Source organism: Podarcis gaigeae (assembly GCF_964106915.1).
Source record: "Podarcis gaigeae genome assembly, chromosome: 18".
In the NCBI taxonomy this organism is placed as follows: Eukaryota; Metazoa; Chordata; class Lepidosauria; order Squamata; family Lacertidae; genus Podarcis; species Podarcis gaigeae.
The window spans coordinates 7,981,591-8,002,030 of record NC_139696.1 but is presented as its reverse complement, the minus strand read 5'-3'; the positions used below and the strand labels follow the sequence as shown (position 1 = coordinate 8,002,030).

General features: G+C 43.4%; 1 protein-coding gene, 1 long non-coding RNA gene and 1 pseudogene across 5 annotated transcripts in view; 1 reads left to right on the top strand and 2 right to left on the bottom strand.

Moving 5' to 3' along the window:
• Positions 1 to 701: 701 nt before the first annotated feature.
• Positions 702 to 20,125, bottom strand: LOC310835569 (vomeronasal type-2 receptor 26-like; annotated as a pseudogene). The gene is made up of 7 exons (XR_014568656.1): positions 20,016 to 20,125; positions 7,406 to 7,847; positions 6,478 to 6,769; positions 5,392 to 6,202; positions 4,459 to 4,686; positions 2,968 to 3,094; positions 702 to 2,110 (listed from the first exon to the last, which is right to left on the bottom strand). The product of XR_014568656.1 is annotated as a vomeronasal type-2 receptor 26-like (transcript).
• Positions 11,661 to 20,440, bottom strand: part of LOC310835552 (vomeronasal type-2 receptor 26-like) — a gene marked incomplete at its 5' end in the record, with an annotated part of 84,076 nt that continues 75,296 nt past the window's right edge. Inside the window, 6 exons of one of the 3 annotated variants that reach the window (XM_083720253.1) lie at positions 11,662 to 13,830; positions 14,509 to 14,635; positions 15,662 to 15,889; positions 16,605 to 17,414; positions 17,707 to 17,998; positions 19,573 to 20,078. In XM_083720253.1, the coding sequence (XP_083576379.1) occupies positions 12,932 to 13,830; positions 14,509 to 14,635; positions 15,662 to 15,889; positions 16,605 to 17,414; positions 17,707 to 17,998; positions 19,573 to 20,078 (2,862 nt within the window). In that variant the 3' untranslated portion in view covers positions 11,662 to 12,931. Of the gene's footprint in view, positions 13,831 to 14,508; positions 14,636 to 15,661; positions 15,890 to 16,604; positions 17,415 to 17,706; positions 17,999 to 19,572; positions 20,079 to 20,440 lie in introns of those variants that run through there. The other 2 variants (XM_083720251.1, XM_083720257.1) reach the window with 2 other exon arrangements.
• On the top strand, positions 16,688 to 18,259 carry LOC310835889. Its single transcript, XR_014559768.1, has 2 exons — positions 16,688 to 16,721; positions 18,144 to 18,259. It is a non-coding gene; the product is annotated as an uncharacterized lncRNA (long non-coding RNA).

Below are 20,440 nucleotides of genomic sequence, written 5' to 3'. Positions count from 1 at the left end.
GGGTGCACGCATAGAATATCTGTGACTGTTTCTAAAAAAAGTTAAACAATCCTGTTACAGATAACAAAAGATATTACATTCTTCCTTTTTGTAGTGTGTTCAAACTGTATACTTCATTATGAATCACCCTGTATAATATAATATAATATAATATAATATAATATAATATAATATAATATAATATAATATAATATAATATAATATAATATAATATAATATAATATTATAATATAATATAATATAATATAATATACATCCCCCCAAATTAATATTTCATTACTAATTAATATTAGTAATAATAATGAAATGAGTCAAGCCAGAGGCTCCTCCCAGCTTTGCCTTGCCCAGCCTAGTGGGCGTGACCACTCCCCACTCAACCCCGCCCCGCCTCTCCCCGCTTTCCACTGCTGCCTTTCGTGACCCATTGCCTTCCCCAGCTCTACTCTCCCCACCTCCTTTCACAATGACTCTTCCAGATTGGTGTAGGCGGCCTGCCACTCCCATGAGCGCCGGAGTTCCCTCTCCCCTCTAACCCGCCTAACTCGCCCGCCCGTAACCCTATTCCTAATCCTGGCCAGTGCAATAAAATTCATTGGATCCCAGTCAAGGCTTGGCTAAGGTCAGCTGCTACTCTTTGGAACAGGGAGCAGAGCTTACACAATACGGAAATTAAACCAACAGACTACGGAAGATCTCTTTAATGAATTTCTAAGTTTATACAAAGCTTAGGAGAATGAAATGATGTGGAGTGAACTTATGAATGATAGCGCATAAATGCGGGGAATGGAGCATAGAAAACTGTATACATAGAACTGGCATAACCAAACAGTATTGTTGAATATAAGAATTGATATGGTTAACAGGTAGTCATGACAAAGCAAACAGACTCAAAAACCTAACTCCTCTCTCCCTCCAGCCTATCTTGTTGTGAGATAAATGTAAGTTCCCCAAACACAAAATTATTAATAGATAATAGTTTACAAACTAAGGGCAGTAGACTAGGACTCATTGTAGTCCTTGGCAAAGCAAGGTAGCAAAACATTTCCTCCCATCTTACGGTTCATATCAACAGAACTACATAAACGTTGGGATAAGAATGAACATAATCTCCTTCAGAGATGGAGAATAAGCAACATAGATGAGTAGCTGTGTTTTCTTTAGGCACTTCTGGACACTGGGAACATGGACTATTTTAAGAATCAGATGTTCCCTTAATTTCTGGTTGTCAGGTGCTCCTTTGTATTAAGATCAGACCTCAGCACAATAATGTAGCACTTGGGAAGGAAGATGCAGCCCAGAAGCCCAGCACTGGAGGCCAACATAGAGAAGATCTGCACGGCCACCATGTACCTGCCCTTGGTGCTCAGGTAGGTGGGCACAAAAGACACCCAAACACTGCAGAAGACCAGCATGCTGAAGGTGATCAGCTTGGCTTCGTTGAAGGAGCCAGGCAGCTTCCTGGCTAGGAAAGCCACCGTGAAGCAGGTGGCAGCCAAGAAGCCCAGGTAGCCGAGGGCAATGTAAAACATGGCCACAGACCCTTCGTTGCATTGCAGGATGATCTCTCCCAGCTGGGAGCGCATGTCGGGCTCTGGGAATGGGGGAGAAGAGCTCAGCCAGATGGTGCAGATGAGAACTTGCCCCCCAGAACAGGAGATGACAATGGAGTTGGCCAGACTCTTGCCCAGCCATCTCCTGACCCTGTTCCCGGGCTTTGTGGCCAGGAAGGCCAGCACCACCGTGATGGTCTTTGCCAAGACAGAAGAAACAGCAACTGAGAAGATGATGCTGAAGGCCATTTGTCGGAGAAGGCAGGTCTCTTTCCTTGGGCGCCCGATGAAGAGGAAGGAGGACCCAAAGGAAAGCAGGAGGGAGACGAGGAGGATGTAGGAGAGGTCCCGGTTGTTGGCTTTGACTATGGGAGTGTCCTTGTATTTAATGAAGATTCCCAACACAATGCCTGCTGTTAAGGACAAGAAGAGGGCAATGGAAGCTAAAACACTTCCCAAATATTCTTCATAAGCCAGGAAGGTGGTAATCTTGGGGACACATTGATCTCTGTCCTTGTTTGAATGGTGATCTTCTGAGCATTTGCTGCAATGTTCTGAATCTGGGGAAGAGAAAAAGAGTGGCTGCAGCATCACTTACATCCCCAATGATCTGTGCTCTATTACGTTTTGAAGAAATCATAGAATCCTAGAGCTGGAAGAGACCACAAGGGCCATCGAGTCCAACCCCCTGCCAAGCAGGAAACACCATCAGAGCACTCCTGACATATGGTTGTCAAGCCTCTGCTTAAAGACCTCCAAAGAAGGAGACTCCACCACACTCCTTGGCAGCAAATTCCACTGTCAAACAGCTCTTACTGTCAGGAAGTTCTTCCTAATGTTAGGGTGGAATCTTCTTTCTTGTAGTTTGGATCCATTGCTCCGTGTCCGCTTCTCTGGAGCAGCAGAAAACAACCTTTCTCCCTCCTCTGTGTGACATCCTTTTATATATTTGAACATGGCTTTCATATCACCCCTTCACCTCCTCTTCTCCAGGCTAAACATGCCCAGCTCCCTTAGCCGTTCCTCATAAGGCATCGTTTCCAGGCCTTTGACCATTTTGGTTGCGCTCCTCTGGACACGTTCCAGTTTGTCAGTGTCCTTCTTGAACTGTGGTGCCCAGAACTGGACACAGTACTCCAGCTGAGGTCTGACCAGAGCAGAATACAGTGGCACTATTACTTCCCTTGATCTAGATGCTATACTCCTATTGATGCAGCCCAGAATAGAGATTTCTTCCTTATGATCATTCCTTTCAGCTCTCTACCAGGATGTAATGAAGGCGATTAATCCTAAAGTAATTGAGGAAAGAGACACATTCCAAAATGTCTGCAGAATTCTCACAAAAAAGTGTGTGAGACTGGATTTCTGCCCTGTGTTTACTCTCTCTAGAAATACCTTCCCCCTTGGAGTCACCCACCTTCCTGGGCAGAGAAGGTCCCTTCCGCACACCGAGCACAAGCATAGCAGCAAATGGGTTTTCCTTCTAGAACCAGCTTGACATATCCAGGTAGACATCTTTCTGTACACCTGGAACGAGGTACGGCCTAAGCAGAAAGACAAGAAGGTGCAAGAAAGAGGAGCAGTTCGGAATATTTGTGGGTATGCAATTCACTCATAGGGATGTGGGTGGTGCTGTGGGTTAAACCACAGATCCTAGGGCTTGCCAATCAGAAGGTCGGCGGTTTGAATCCCCATGACGGGGTGAGCTCCCGTTGCTCGGTCCCTGCTCCTGCCATCCTAGCAGTTCAAAAGCACGTCAAAAGTGCAAGTAGATAAATAGGTACCGTTCCAGCGGGAAGGTATATGGCGTTTCTGTACGCTGCTCCGGTTCACCAGAATTGGCTTAGCATGCTGCCCACATGACCCAGAAGCTGTACGCTGGCTCCCTCGGCCAATAAAGTGAGATGAGCACCGCAACCCCAGAGTCGGCCACGACTGGACCTAATGGTCAGGGGTCCCGTTACCTTTACCTTAATTCACACATAGAGTGAATTCAAATGGATCTCTGGACTGCAGCCTTTGACCCCTCATCAGGGTCCTTTCAACCCCCCACTGACCATTGGGGTGACCAGAATATCCTGTTCTTCATAATCCGTTCAGGACAACTGAGGTTTGCACCACAGAACTCTGTTTCCTCTTCTCCGTTTACCTGCTTCCTTGCTTAATAAATCTTCAAAGAAAATGGCAATGGAGTCTGAAATGTGATTTCCCCAAAGTTCAGGATTCTGATAATCTCTCAATCACTAATTAAGGCATATTAATATGACTTTTCCAAATATTGGTTTCCCTCACTCTGTTCTTGAGGCATGCAAGGTTTCCTCTTGTCGCTGATCTATTTCCCTAGTTGTTTCTAGTTCACGTGCCATTCCTTAACATTAATCTTATATTATAATAGGGTTTGGTTTTTTTAACTTCTCATCCTTCAACAACAGCTGTGCACTTCTCAATTCCTGCACATACAATAGTTTAACATTTGCAACATCTACAAGTGAGCTTACTCCACAAATTAAAAAATCCACAATAAATCAGTAATTATCATTTCTAAAATAAATTACTTTCCATCTTTCTGCATGTATGAAAGCCCAATAGTTCACTTTTACTAGGGGCTTTCCCTTTTCTTCTTATCTACGTAGTCCTTTCTGTCGGATTCTGTCCAGAATTTTTAAATTCTCAGTCTGACTCAGAAAAAGATGCTGTCTTCTCTGAGGACCTCTGGGCTCTATCTTTTCTCTGAGCACCCCAACTTCCCCTCCTATCTCAGCTGCTGTGGAAAGAAGGAATTGTGGTTGCAGCTGTTATTGACAGTCAAGACACCATTGGTCAACCTGATATGGTCATTTTTCAGCGGTTGTTTAAGGAAAAACATAATAAGGATCTCCTAGCCTTCTCCCTCTGTGATTTACGCTACCTTATTGAATTTCTTGTTCCACTCAATGGCTTCTGGGTTAATGGTGAACTTTAAGCTAGCAGACGTCTCTCTCCTTATATTCCCAATTTTCACAAGGTCACGAGAATTATTGGGATAGACCACCCAGTTCATAATATTGAAGTCCGCTGGTATCTCCCAGTTCTCATCCAAGCACAGCCTGCCTCTGGAAGTATTCAGACACCGGATTTCTCTTAAGAAAGGGTGAAGCTGAAATGGCAGGGGAAAACACCAGCGTTAAGAAATCTGAAAGCCAAGATGGATATCTCAGTCCTACTCACTTCAGCCTCTTATGATTTGGGGCCTGCGTGTATCTCATGTAGACTGGAATTCCTATTCAGCCATTTCTATTACTACAGAGCCCTCAAGTGCTCCAATTTTCCAGGGATGTTCCTGAATTAGAGACAGTTTTTCATTTGATCCCAAAATTTCCCACTTTTCATTAGAATGTCCCTATTTTCGTTGGAGAGAGGTTGGTGGCTGTGGAGTTATTCAAGCCACAAGCCGTCTAATCCTATATCAGGAATTTTTAATATGTTTAATATTTTAGTATGAATTTCTTTAAGTTGGGAGCTGCCCAGAGTGCTGAGACAACTGAAGAAGATGTGTAAACAGTGCTATTCTAGAAAAGAAGGTGCCGGAACTCACCAGGAATACCTCCCGCTGCGAATGGCAACGGTACCCATGTGAAAGGTGCCAAAACTGAGTTTCAATGAGTTCCGCCTTTAAAAAGCTCTGGATATCAACAGTAAAATTATCGTTATGGAATGGGGCGTCTGTATTTTCATCAGAGAATCGTTGGGGGGTCTACTACTATTACTAGTACTAATAGTAACTATGATATTTTGCAGGTCTATCCCCAGTCAAGATCAGCATCTGTGTGGACTGCAGGTTGCAAAAAGGGGAAGGAAATACCTGCCACGGCTGTGGCCTTTGGGGTCCCCATTGCTCTCCTTCCTCCACCATCAGCCTCCTCTGGGATCTCGATGAAAGCGAAGCATGCAAGGCCTGAGCCACAGCCTGAACATTGATGTAAGTGCCATAGCTGTCTAGAGACAGGGTTCTCTCACGCCCCCCTTGGGGCAATGGCTCCAGTTTCTCCTTCTCTTTGCATCTTACCCTGCCTTTCACGGACAACAAATGCTTTGAATATGAACACGGAAATGCTTGATTCAAATAATCCAGAAAATTGGTCTGCAATTTGTCACCTTTGCTGCTCCTTATTCCAGTCTGAATTGCAAAGGACAGAGAACCATGGAGGTACTGGAATAAATTTGGAGGGATGTGAAAGCCAATTCTGATTTCTAGCAAAGCTGTTGTGATCCACTTTCGCCCCTATTTCCTCCTCTTGTATTACCACGTAATCATGTATTGCCATGAGTATTATAATGCCCATTGCATTGGTTATATAGGAAACAAATACCCCAACTTGTCTCCATAGGAAAAAAGGTTCCCCAGGCCTGATAGATTGATCTATATCATTTTCTGGTATAATTTTTGAGAAAACAATGCAGATTCCTTTGCTGAGCATCAGAGGTTTCACAGCGCTCACAAATCTTTCTCCACTGTCATTGTCTGGAGCGAAGAGGCCAATCCACGTCCATCCAAAATGCAGGAGCAATTCAACAATCCCCTCGTACTGACTTTCCTCTTTGGGAGTCATCCGGTAGACAAAAGGGAACAGGGTTTTACCTTTGAGAACCTGGGCAGTGAAGCCGTAACTGATCTAGCAAGGAAAGCAAAAGATCAGCAATTTATTTTACTTTCAGCATAACAGATTTTTAATCATATGAAATGCCTGATATCTAAATCTCTGCTGGCTGAGGCTGATGGGAGTTTTAGTCTGAAACATCTGGAGGTGTCAAGTTGGTGAAGGCTCAGTTTTGAAAAAGGGATGTTGGATCCATAGCTCAGGATTTTCCCATTTTTTAAAATATCCCTGCTTCGTAGTATTTTACGCAGTTGAAATTCTCTTTCCCTCCATGCTCTCCCACTACTTACCTGTGGGATTTTGTAGATGCCTGACAAGGCTGAAATCACTCTTGAGATGACAGTATTGCTTCTTTCAAGAACAGCCAGCAGGTGATTCTGTTCTCCACAGTGATAATTGGGAATATTGCATCCACTGCCTGCAAGCAGCTCTAGCATGGCGTCCGAAGTCATCCTTGCATCGCAATAGTTCTCATAGAGGCTGTAGCCCAGGGTGATGTTGGGTAAGAGCCTGAGATCCTGGTTGATCTCTTGGATGGTGAGCGGGAAAGACAACACGTGCCAGAAGTACCTAGCTCCGTCCCTGCAATAAATTAATTATTTAAAAAGAGTGAAACTGATATTCATATGAATGGGAGGGAGGAAGCATTATATGATCCACAAAGATTAGTATTTATTTATCCTTTTACATTAATATCAAACCTTTTCCTGTCTAGCATAGAACAAAAATTTGGAGATCTCTGCTCCATGACTGGAGCTTTGATGCAAACAGAACACAGAACTGTTCAACAGTGGAACAGACTCTTTCCAAAGGTGACCATGTGTCATGGATGCTTCAGGTGAGCTTCCTCCAGGTCCCTTCCATCTCTACAACTCTATGATTCTTCTCTACTATGGTTTTATGAGTAAGAAATGAAGGCGCCCCTCAAAATGTGTGATATACTGGGAAGTTGCTGCAAAGGCTGCTTTTCCTGCATTGGTCTTCATCTTCTTCCAAGGGGCTAGACTATAGGTAGAAAAGAGACAATTTGATTGAAGGAGGGAAAGCACCAAATACCTCAGTCCCCTTTTAGTTACAAATGAGGCCTGCCAGCAAGACCAATGGTCAGGGCAGGGTACTCCTGCAACATCAGCCCTTGGCTCCCCAGCACTGAGAAAGGGGCTCTTTCCTTGATAAATAGGAACTGCTAGAAGGACCATGAAACTGTGAAGTACATACTCTTCAGTGCTGGCAAAGGGTGTCTGAGAAAATACGTATGGAGTTTCCTTATAAATGTGTTTTGGAGAGATGATCCCACTGATGAGAAAGTGTCCAGGCCGGTAGTAATTGCGAGCATCCGTTTCATCCCTGAGCAGATTCAAGGGGCATTTCGCCTTGTGGTTCCCACAGACTCCAAAGGGCATCATGAGCAGCAGAAGCAGCAACAGAAGGAGCAGGGATCTCATTCTGGCTCTGCCTCCTCCTCCTCTTACCTGCCAAGGAGGCAAAGCAGAAGAACCGAAAGACTCTTGCAAGACCAGACAGGGTGGGCTTTCCCAATCTGGGTGGTTTTCAACTCTACCTTCAGAGCTCGGAAGCACAAGGCAGGCACACCCCTCTTTTGCCAGCTCTGCATCTTCACTCAGTCCGTCTCCAACACAGGAAATATTCTCTGCACCAACTTTTTCTTTCCCAGACACAGCGCAATTAATATTGTCATGCTACTTTCTGAGGCTGATGTAACCTGCAGAAATATCTCCTGAGCATTTAGAAGATGAGATGACTATAATTTTGATTATTCCAAGTGGAATAAATTACATTACATTAACTTTCCGAAGTCTTGAATGGCTCAGGCCGCAGGTGCAGAGCTGGAGAAAAACATGATGGAGAAAAGTCAAAAGGTGTTTTGGGGAATTGGAAGTTTGGCTTGAACTTTGCTCACAAGGACCAAAGAAGGAGCTGGATCTGACCATGGACTCTCCTTGCTTGGAGGTTTTTAAGCAGAGGTTGAATGGCTATCTGTTAGGGATGCTTTAGAGAGCCAGTGTGGTGTAGTGGTTAAGAGCGGTGGACTCGTAATCTGGTGAACCGGGTTCGCTTCCCCGCTCCTCCACCTGCAGCTGCTAGGTGACCTTGGGCCAGTCACCCTTCTCTGAAGTCTCTCAGCCCCACTCACCTCACAGAGTGTTTGTGGTGGGGAAGGAAGGAAAAGGAGATTGTGAGCTGCTTTGAGACTCCTTAGGGTAGTGATAAAGCGGGATATGAAATCCAAACTCTTCTTCTTCTTCTAGTTGGCCACTTTGGGTGGATTTGATTCCTGCCGATCCCTTCTGGTTCTCCCCCTGAAGGGAAGTAGCATGTTTGTGGTTTTGAAGCTACTTCAAGTGAATTTCCACCCCCTCTTTGAAAGGCTTCTCCATCAGAGGGAAGCTCTCCGGGGTTGGAGGAGGGGAGAAAGTTTGCTCAGAGCCTTAGGCTCTCCCTTCCCCTTCGACATGTTCTGCGGAAGGAGAGCTTCTGTTGCACATGGAGCCTACTTGCTCCTCGTCTTTGAGCAGAAACATCTCTACTCATAAACAAAGTTTATAGTCTTACTTTAGAGCATTCCAAAAGTTAAAATAATAAAACAGAATCAAATTACCTCAACTTCCAGGACTTCCGGGTCAGCGCCATCGGCGAATGGTGGAGTTCCTCCAACCGGAGGACCGGGCTCCCTGAAAATTGGGTCTTTCCACCGTTGCGAAGGCGGGGATCCGCTAGAAATCCCAGGCGGAGATGCCTGGGAACGTGGGGTTCAGCAGAGCACCAAGAGCGCCTCCCCTCTTTGGGGCTCCGGAGTGGAGTGGGGTGAGCAGTGCGGTGCTGCGAACCGATTGCTACTTTCACAGAGGGAAGCCGCAAAGCCATCGCTGGAGAGCACCGACTTTTTCCTGCTGACATTTGGACTCTAAACAAGTACCCGTGAGTAGAAACGGAAGATTTGACCAAGAAATCTATGAAATTTATGAATTAGGCAACGAAGCGGGAAGGTCTAAACAGGAACTCCGCCTTCCGCTTTTTGTAAATAGACTGAAGCAAAGATTTTACAAGCTAAACAGCCTGGAAAATTGATCTAAAGATTGAAATTTCCTGCATTTATAACCAATAAAACCCCCTTGACAGCAGGAGAAAAGGGGGAAAATTTTGATCGTCTAAGCCTGCAGAGAAAGAGTAAAGGAATATAAGCTTTCATCGTCCCAAATCTGGGGACGGGTTGTCAGGACAGAAATTGTTGGAGATGTCCATTGATTGAAAGTGGAATATTTTGATAGATAGTTTAAAAAAAAAGAGAAACAAATTAAAATCGAAAGTAAATTTCCCTTTGTTGGATACATCTTAAAGATGGACGTAAATAGAAATTGTTTCCCTAGAGGGAGCTTGTCAGTTTGTTGCTGCAGTTTACAGGGAGACTTTACAGATCAGACCGTGGGACCAGTTGCTTGACCTTGAACAGAAATGCGCTGGGAGGAAGTTTTGGTGTCTGCCCTTGGCAAAACAAATGCTATGCTGATGCAGTTGCATGAGAAAATGAACTTGATGAATGAAAAGTTGGACTTGATGACTGTTGTAGCCAGTGAATATGAACTAACAGGAAACAAAGATAAAGAAATCTTATAGCAACCAACTCAGGAAACTGGCTTGACAGGGCAAGCCCAAGGGCAGATGAAGATGGAAGAGATCGAGACCGTACCTCAAATGACACAAATGGAGAGACCCAAAGTCCTGCAGGACCAAAAGCCAAAAGTCCTGCAGGACCAAAAGTATTGGAAGATTGAACTTGGAGTGTGTCTGGAAGTGTCTGGGGTCAAAGAAGCTCTTAACTCTGGTGGGACTGTGAAACAAGTTGATAACTATTTTTGGAATAACTATTTTTTGGAATACAAAATTAATCTAGGGGAGTGGGACTTTGGGGAATGGGCTAGCATGATGAAAGAAAATGGAGATTACTACCGGTTGGTATTCCCTGAAGATCCACTCCTCAAGGAGAAAGGGAAGAAACTACGAAAGAAACCAACAAGGGACAGGGAAGGGTGCAAATATAAACAGGAACAAGAAAACCTGCAGAGGGGGCATGGAAGAGACTTAAGAGCCTCGGACATTAGAACACCAGATTGATGGACTGGATGTAATGGTTAGAAAGGACTGATTTAACCCGAGACCAGGAAGAACGGACGTTGGATAAAATTAAAGGGGGGGGGGAGTATATAAAAAGGAGAATTTTTATTATTATTATTTTCGGAATTAGTGTAATACTAATGAAATATCAGGGAATATGTTGGAAAGGAACTAATTGGCATTAGTAGAAAGGTTTGAAGGAGTTATTTATAAATATGGTTTAAATTTTGAAATTATATGGTTTCTAAGGTAAGATAAGGTTAAAGAAATTAACGGTAAATTGAATAACAGAATATAGTAAAAGCTGGAAAGGATATGCTGAGTTAAGAAAGGGGGGGGGGAGACAGATTGTTAAGATAAATTTTTTTGAACAAAAATTGAGAAATATGGGAAGAATTTGCTGAAATAATGAATTAAGTTAGAATACAAAAAGGGAGGTGTGAGGAGGTCCAAGAAACAAGTAAACGAAAGAATGTAATTTGGATTTGTATTTTTCTTTTGTATGTATGTTTTTTATGCTTTTTTCTTTTTTGGTGATGTATTTTCCTTCCCCCCCCCTTTCATTCTTTTTTTATATACTTATGTGTTTTTGAAATTCTGAATAAATATTATTATAAAAAAACAAAAACAAATTACCTCAACTTCCTAAGAATCTGGGTGGATGCTTTCTTTATTACATTAAAAAAAATAATTATTATGTCTCCACAGAGATATTCCAATCACTTGTCTTCGTATACAGTTTAAAAAAACAAAACAACCCCCCCCAATTTCTTCTTGAGTCCCCACCCTCCCTTCTCTATGTTTGTTTTTATTACTTCTTTTTATCAGATGTTTTTTAAAAAAATGTTTTTATTACCAAAGCCCCAATGTCGTATGTGATGGGATGATGAGCTGCTTGTGCGTAAAAGCTTAGTCCCTCAGAGCTTGGGCATGGTTCTCAAAACTCTGTCTTTAGCGGAGCCCCTTAAACATGACTCCCTTAATCGCTGGCAGAATCCGACAGTGGGCGTTTACGGAATCTACTCCAACATAAAAGCTCCTTAACGGAAACGCGTCTTCGGGATTCTCGGCGTGACAGTTTCCGGCGAGGAGTGGGTGTACCTATAGGAGGTCCTGAGACTTCTCTACTGTTTACGCTGGAAGACTCCCTGAGCCATCCCTTCGACTCACTTTCTCTCTGATCTCCCTCTCTCCCCCTGCTGGTACCTTCCTCCGCTGCTGAGTCTCTCCTAGCTTCCGAGAGCCCCTCCACCACCTGCCTTTCCAATGGCAGTTCCCTGACATCGTATTTCAGTAATCCGCTGCTTATATTTCAAATCCTGCCTTTGACTTCATGTATGGATTATAGATGACAAGTAAGATATCAATGGTCTCCATTCTTCCTGAAAAGATTCATCCTCATGTCCTCTTAGTTTAGCAGGTAATTTCACCATTTCAGCATATTCCCCCAGTTTCATAAGCCAATCCTCCCTCTTTCCATTTCTGTGCATATAAAGTTCTAGCTGCTGTGGTTGCATACATAAATAACCCAGTCAGCTTTCTCGGGACCTTTAATTATTAAATTTATATAGGAGCCTTCATTGGATTGCTGCAGGTTGAATTGCTATAAGAATAAGTGTTTAGTAAGCTTTCCACTAGTCTGGAGAGATGAAAGTCTAAGTAGGATGCAATCTTAGCTAATGAATCTAAATGCTTCATCAGTGGCTGTTCTGCCAATGATTTTCACTTCCCATCTGATCTTGGTTTTGCTCTATAAATGGGGACCTGAATGGGAGGAACCTGAGTTGGAGGAGGAGGAGGCCTCTCGCTCTTCCTTCCGGACTGAGCATAAGATGCTTCCTCTTAAAAGGTTTGGCAGGCAGGGAATACAACTATCTGGCATCGTCTCATTGCTTCCCTCCAATGCTAAACTTGTTGCTGGCTCATTCGTAATCTGGTGATCCACTCAACATCAGTGCACAATGTGTCATATCCTGGACAATGCAATAAAATCCATTGGACTCCAGTCAAGGCTTGGCTAAGGTCCGTTGCTACTCTTTGGAACAGGGAGCAGAGCTTACACAATACAGAAATTAAACCAGCAGACTACGGAAGATAATTTAAATGATTTTCTCTATTTATTAATATACAAAGTTTAGGAGAACAAAATGATGTGAAGTGAGCTTATGAATGATACAGCATATCTATAGAAAATGGAGCACAGGTATTTGAATATCTAGCAATGACATAACTAGAAAGTATTGTTGAATATGAGAATTGATATGGTTAATAGCAAAGCAAACTGAACAAAAAACCTAACTCCTATCTCCCTCTAGACTATCTTGTTGTGAGATAAATATAAGTTCCCAAAACACAAAATTATTAAAAGATAATAGTTTACAAACTACGGGCAGTACACCAGGACTCATTGTAGTCATTGGCAAAGCAAGGTAGCAAAACATTTCCTCCCATCTTAATGTTCATGTCAACTGGACTACACAAAACCTGGGCTAAGAAGGAACACAGTCTCTTTCAGAGGTGGAAAAGGAGGAACATGGAGGAGTAGCTGTGTTTCCTTTATGCACTTCTGGGCATCGGGAACATGGAATATTTTAAGAATCAACTGTTCCCTTAATTTCTGGTTGTCAGGTGCTCCTTTGTGTTCAGATCAGGCCTTATCACAATAAGGTAGCACTTGGGGAGGAAGATGCAGCCCAGAAGCCCAGCACTGGAGGCCAACATAGAGAAGATCTGCACAGCCACCATGTACTTGCCCTTGGTGCTCAGGTAGGTGGGCACAAAAGACACCCAAACACTGCAGAAGACCAGCATGCTGAAGGTGATCAGCTTGGCTTCGTTGAAGGAGCCGGGCAGCTTCCTGGCTAGGAAAGCCACCGTGAAGCAGGTGGCAGCCAAGAAGCCCAGGTAGCCGAGGGCAACGTAGAACATGGCCACAGACCCTTCGTTGCATTGCAGGATGATCTCTCCCACCTGGGAGAACGTGTCGGGCTCTGGGAATGGGGGAGAAGAGCCCAGCCAGATGGTGCAGATGAGAACTTGCCCCCCAGAACAGGAGATGACAATGGAGTTGGCCAGACTCTTGCCCAGCCATCTCCTCACCCTGTTCCCGGGCTTTGTGGCCAGGAAGGCCAGCACCACCGTGATGGTCTTTGCCAAGACAGAAGAAACAGCAACTGAGAAGATGATGCTGAAGGCCGTTTGTCGGAGAAGGCAGGTCTCTTTCCTTGGGCGCCCGATGAAGAGGAAGGAGGACCAAAAGGAAAGCAGGAGGGAGACGAGGAGGATGTAGGAGAGGTCCCGGTTGTTGGCTTTGACTATGGGAGTTTCCTTGTATTTAATGAAGATTCCCAACACAATGCCTGCTGTTAAGGAGAAGAAGAGGGCAACGGAAGCTAACACCATTCCCAAATATTCTTCATAAGCCAGGAAGATGATAATCTTGGGGACACATTGATCTCTGTCCTTGTTTGGATACTGATCTTCTGAGCATTTGGTGCAATGTTCTGCATCTAGGGAAGAGGAAAAAGTGGCTGCATCATCAGTTACATCCCTAATGATCTGTGCTCTTTTACATTTTGAAAAACTCTGTGGTGGACCTCAGGAAATAAGAATGTTAAAATAGGTAAAGTAACATTGTGATCTAGGATAAACTGAGTAGCAATGAGCACTCCACTTCTGTTAACTGCATTGTTTGGATCCTGCCTAGTCCTGAAGAAACCCCTCTTTAACTTGACATTTTAAATGCAGTTTTCTGTTGCTTCCATGCAATGTTCATAGTAGTGAGATCAAAACAGTCCATTGATTATATTGTAATAATTTTCATATGAAGTATTGTTTATTTTTTATTGTGCTTTTGCTATTAAAAATTTGCTGGTTTGCATCACCTGTCCATTATTTTTTATAAATATCAAAATTATTTCCTTTTTGGTGTGACTTGGGATAAAAAAAAAGAATGTTTTTGGGAATTCCTCTCACAGCTGCCCACTTTCAACACCAGAGATTTATTCCTTATGATCATTCCTTTCAACTCCCTTCCTGGATGTAATAAAGTTGATTAATCCTATGGATGTCGAGAAAGAATCCACATTCCCCAATGTCTGCACAAATCTCACAAAAAGTGGGTGAGACTGGATTTCTGCCCTGTGTTTACGCTCTCCAGGAATTCATTCCCCCTTGGCGTCACCCACCTTCCTGGGCGGAGAAGGTCCCTTCCGCACACCGAGCACAAGCATAGCAGCAAATGGGCTTTCCTTCTAGAACCACCTTGGCATATCCAGGTCGACATCTTTCTGTACACCTGGAACGAGGCACGGCCTAACCAAAAAGACAAGAAGGTGCAAGAAAGAGGAAAAGTTAGGAGTATTTGTGGGTATGTAATTCACTCATAGGGTGAATTGAAACGGATCTCTGGACTGCAGCCTTTGACCCCCTCATCAGGGTCCTTTCAACCCCCCACTGACCATTGGAGTGACCAGAATATCATGTTCTTCATAATTCGTTCAGGACAACTGAGGTTTGCACCATAGAACTCTGTTTCCTCTTCTCCGTTTACCTGCTTCCCTGCTTAAAAAATCTTCAAAGAAAATGGCAATGGAGTCTGAAATGTGATTTCCCCAAAGTTCAGGATTCTGATAATCTCTCAACCGCTAATTAAGACACATTTAATATGACTTTTCCAAATATTGGTTTCCCTCACTCTGTTCTTGAGGCATGCAAGGTTTCCTCTTGTCACTGATCTATTTCCCTAGTTGTTTCTAGTTCATGTGCCATTCCTTAACATTAACCTTATATTACAATACAGTTTGCTTTTTTTAACTTCTCATCCTTCACCAACAGCTGTGCACTTCTCAATTCCTGCACGTACAATAGTTTAACGTTTGCAACATCTACAAGTGAGCTTCCTCCACAAATTTTAAAATCCACAATAAATTAGTAATTATAATTTCTAAAATAAATTACTTTCCATTCTTCTGCATGTATGAAAACCCAATAGTTCGCTTTTACTAAGTATTTTCCCTTTTCCCTAGCGGTTTTCCTTTTTCTTCTTATCTACGTAGTCCTTTCTGTCGAAGATTCTGTCCAGAATTTTTAAATTCTCTGTCTGGCTTGGAAATAGATGGTGTCTTCTCTGAGGACCTCTGGGCTCTGTCCTTTCTCTGAGCATCCCAAATTTCCCTCCTATCTCAGCTGCTGTGGAAAGAAGTAGTGATGGTTGCAGTTGTTATTGGATGGTCAATACATCATTGGTCAACCTGATCTACCATAGTCTTTTTGCAGCAGTTGTTGAAGGAAAATCATATTTAGGATCTCCTAGCCTCCCCTGTCTGTAATTCCCCCTACCTTGTTGAATTTCTTGGGCCACTCAATGGCTTCTGGGTTAATGGTGAACTTTATGCTAGCAGACGTCTCTCTCCTTATATTCCCAATTTTCACAACGACATGAGACTTATTGGGAGACATCACCCAGTTCAAAATATCAAAGTCCGCTGGCAGCTCCCAGTTCTCATCCAAGCACAGCCTGCCTCTCGAAGTATTCAGACACCGGATTTCTCTCAAGAAAGGGTGAAGCTAGAACGGCAAGGGAAAGCACCAGCACTGAGAAAGCTTGAAGCCAAGATGGATATCTCAGTCCTACTCACTTCAACCTCTTCTGATTTGGGGCTGCGTGTATCTCATGTAGACTGAAATTCCTATTCAGCCATTTTTATTACTACAGACCCTGCAAGTGCCCCAATTTTCCAGGGATGTCCCTGAATTAGAGACAGTTTTTCATTTGATCCTGGAATGTCCCACTTTTCCTTAGAATGTCCCTTTGTTCATTGGAGAAATGTTGGCGGATGTGGAGTTATCCAACCCGCAAGCCGTCCAATTCTGTATCGGAAATTTTAATATGTTTAATATTTTAGTATGAATTTCTTTATGTTGGGAGCTGCCCAGAGTGCTGAGGCAACCCAAAAAGATGTGTGGGGTATAAACAGTGATATATTTCTAGCAAAAAAGGTGCCGAAACTCACCAGGAATACCTCCCGCTGCGAATGGCAACGGTACCCACCTGAAAGGTGCCAGAACTGAGTTTGAGTGAGTCCCAAGCCCCAGAAAAAAAGCCCTGGGTATCTACAGTAAGATTATTATGGAATGCGATGTCCCTATTATTATCAGAGAATCGTTGGGCGGTCTGCTACTATTACTAATACCAATACTAACTATGATATTTTGCAGGTCTATCCCCAGTCAAGATCAGCATCTGTGTGGACTGCAGTTTGCAAAAAGGGGCAGGAAATACCTGCCACGGCTGTAGCCTTTGGGGTCCCCATTGCTCTCCTTCCTCCACCATCAGCCTCCTCTGGGATCTCGATGAAAGCGAAGCATGCAAGGCCTGAGCCACAGCTTGAACATTGATGTAAGTGCCATAGCTGTCATGAGACAGGACGGTCTCACGCTCCTCTTGGGGCAATGGCTCCAGTTTCTCCTCCTCTCTGCATCTTACCCTGCCTTTCACGGACAACAGTTGCTTTGAATATGAACACTGAAATGCTTGATTAAAATAATCCCCAAGATTGGTCTGCAATTTATATTTGTCACCTTTGCTGCTCCTTATTCTGGTCTGAATTGCAAAGTACAGATAACCATGGAGGTACTGGAATAAATTTGGAGGGATGTAAAAGCCAGTTCTGATTTCTAGCAAAGCTGTTGTGATCCAGACTTTTGCCCCTATTTCCTTCTCATATGCAATGTTTATTGCCAGGAGTAGAATTATGCCCATTACATTGGTTATATAGGAAACAAATACCCCAACTTGTCTCCATAGGAAAAAAGGTTCCCCAGGCCTGAAAAATTGATCTGGATCATTTTCTGGTAGTGTTTTTGAAAAAGCAATGCAAATCCCTTTGCTGAGCATCAGAGGTTTCACAGCGCTCACAAATCTTTCTCCATTGTCATTGTCTGGAGTGAAGAGGCCAATCCACGTCCATCCAAAATGCAGGAGCAATTCAACAATCCCCTGGTACTGACTTTCCTCTTTGGGAGTCATCCGATAGACAAAAGGGAACAGGGTTTTACCTTCGAGAACGTGGGCAGTGAAGCCATAACTGATCTAGCAAGGAAAGCAAAAGATCACCAATTTATTCTACTTTCATCATAACGGGTATTTAATCATATGAAATGACTGATATCTAAATCTCTGCTGGCTGAGGCTGACGGGAGTTTTAGTCTGAAACATCTGGAGGTGTCAAGTTGGTGAAGGCTCAGTTTTGAAAAAGGGATGTTGGATCCATAGCTCAGGATTTTCCCATTTTGAAAAATATCCCCACTTGACTCCTCCAAAGAGAAAGTAGAATCTTATGCAGTTGAAATTCTCTGTCCTTCCATGCTCTCCCACTACTTACCTGTGGGATTTTGTAGATGCCTGACAAGGCTGAAATCACTCTTGAGATGACAGTATTGCCTCTTTCAAGAACAGCCAGCAGGTGATTCTGTTCTCCACAGTGATAATTGGGAATATTGCATCCGCTGCCTGCAAGCAGCTCTAGCATGGCGTCCGAAGTCATCCTTGCATCAAAATAGTTCTCATAGAGGCTGTAGCCCAGGGTGATGTTGGGTAAGAGCCTGAGATCCTGGTTGATCTCTTGGATGGTGAACAGGAAAGACAACATGTGCCAGTAGATCCTAGCTGCCTCCCTGCAATAAATGAATCCTTTAAAAAGAGTGAAACTGGTGTTCATATTAATGGGGTGGGGACATTATATGATCCACAAAGATTAATATTTGTTTGTTTTTTTGTTCATCCATCCTTTGCATTGAATTCAAACCTTTTCCTGTCTAGCATAGAAGAAAAATTTGGAAATCTCTGCTCCATTACAGCACTTTTGAAGCACACAGAGCTGTTCAACAGTGGAACAGACTCCCTCCGAAGGTGACCATGTGTCATGGATGCTTCAGGTGAGCTTCCTCCGGGTCCCTTCCATCTCTACAACTCTATGATTCTTTTCTACTATGGTTTTATGAGTAAGAAATGAAGGCGCCCCTCAAAATGTGTGATATACTGGGAAGTTGCTGCAAGGGCTGCTTTTGCTGCAGTGGTCTTTGGCTTCTTCCAAGGAGCTAGACTATAGGTAGGTAAGAGACCATTTGATTGAAGGAGGGGAAGCACCAAATACCTCAGTACCCTTTTAGTTACAAATGAGGCCTGGTGGCTTTCAGGTTTGAGTGCGTGGTAAAACCTATAATTTTGCCCATGTTTGGATCAGTGACTCCACCAATGAGGACACACCCTGGTCTGTCTTATTCCATATAATCATTTTCTTTGAAGCATATCGTTCCACCCATAAAAATCTACCCATTTTCAAGAGTTCCTTATAACGCTTCTAATTATTTTTAAAAAGACTGTGACAGAAAGGAAAAAGTGCTGGGACTGGAGGAGGAAACCTTTAATGTAGCCCATGGTGGGCTGTAGGTCTCCTGTGGTATTGTGTCAAGAGAACTGGGCTAAGGTTGTTCACCAATGATCCAAATAGAATAAACATAAAATAATTTTAGCAGCTTGGAAATTGTTTGAGTTTCATGCCTCCCTCTGGGATAGGAAACAGGTACCTATGGATTCCAAGTGAAGAAATATCAAACATATCACTACTTAGAAATGATGCCAGTTGTTTGTCGGTGAAAAAAAGGAATAATTCCTTTTCACATTTTAGAGACCTGACTCCACAAAAAGGAAGGCTCCTGTTTAATTTATTTTATTTATCATTTCAATTAAAGCACATCTTTCCATCTCTTCAGCCACCAAACGTCACCCAGAGGATCTTAAAATTCCATTTGTAAAACTGTAGCATTCCTTAACGACAGTTTCTGAATTTTCCAAATGTAAGAATATTGAATTAAATATTTGAGCCTTGGAAATTGCCTGAGTTTCATGCCATCCTGCAGGTGGGGAAATTCAGCGCATCCTTTTGACTCCTGACCAGATTGATTGGCATCCTTGCATTCTACTAAAAGCAACACAGAATCAAAGGTAGGAGAGTGTTTCACTAAGGAAGACCCAGGGAACATTGAAATAGGAGTGGTTTGTGTGGAAACTTTTACTGGACTCCCCAGCTCCCATCACCCCCAACCAGCAAGACCAATGGTCAGGGCAGGGTAGACCTGCAACACCAGCCCTTAGCTCCCCAGCCCTGAGAAAGGGGTTCTTTCCTTGATAAATGGGAACCATTTAAAGGACTGGAGGACCATGAAACCATCTGCATATAAATACATACACTTCATTCCTGGTGAAGGGTGTCTGAGAAAAGTTGTATGGAGTGTTCCTATAAAAGTGTTTTGGAGAGATGATCCCACTGATGAGAAAGTGTCCAGGCCGGTAGTAATTGCGAGCATCCGTTTCATCCCTGACCAGATTCAAGGGGCATTTCGCCTTGTGGTTCCCGCAGACTCCAAAGGGCATCATGAGCAGCAGAAGCAGCAACAGAAGGAGCAGGGATCTCATTCTGGCTCTGCCTCCTCCTCCTCTTACCTGCCAAGGAGGCAAAGCTGAAGAAACCAAAGACTCTTGCAAGACCAGATTGGGTGGGCTTTCCCAATCTGGGTGGTTTTCAACTCTACCTTCAGAGCTTGGAAGCACAAGGCAGGCACACCCCTCTTTTGCTAGCTCTGCATCTTCACTCAGTTTGTCTCCAACACAGGAAATATTTTCGGCACCAACTTTTTCTTTCGCAGTCACAGCGCAATTAATATTGTCATGCTGCTGTTTCTTTCCGAGGCTCATGCAATCTCCCGAAATATCTCCTGAGCTTTCACCAGATGAGATGACTATAATTTTGATTATTCCAAGTGGAATAAGTTTCATCACAATAACTTTCTGGAGTCTTGAATGGCTCAAGCAGCAGGTGCAGAGCTGGAGAAAAACATGGTGCACAGAAGTCAAGGGGTGTGTTTGGAAGTTGGAAGTTTGGCCTGAAGAGGTGGGAGAGTCAGGGATGGACAACAGCCAGATGAAGAAGTCCTAGCGTCGTATCCCAGGCATCCAAACCCTTTTAAAATGTAAGGTTTTTTGGGGAGGGCAGAGGCTGTTATTGGGTATTAGTTTTTTATTTTGATTATATATATTGTGGTTTTATATTTTGATTT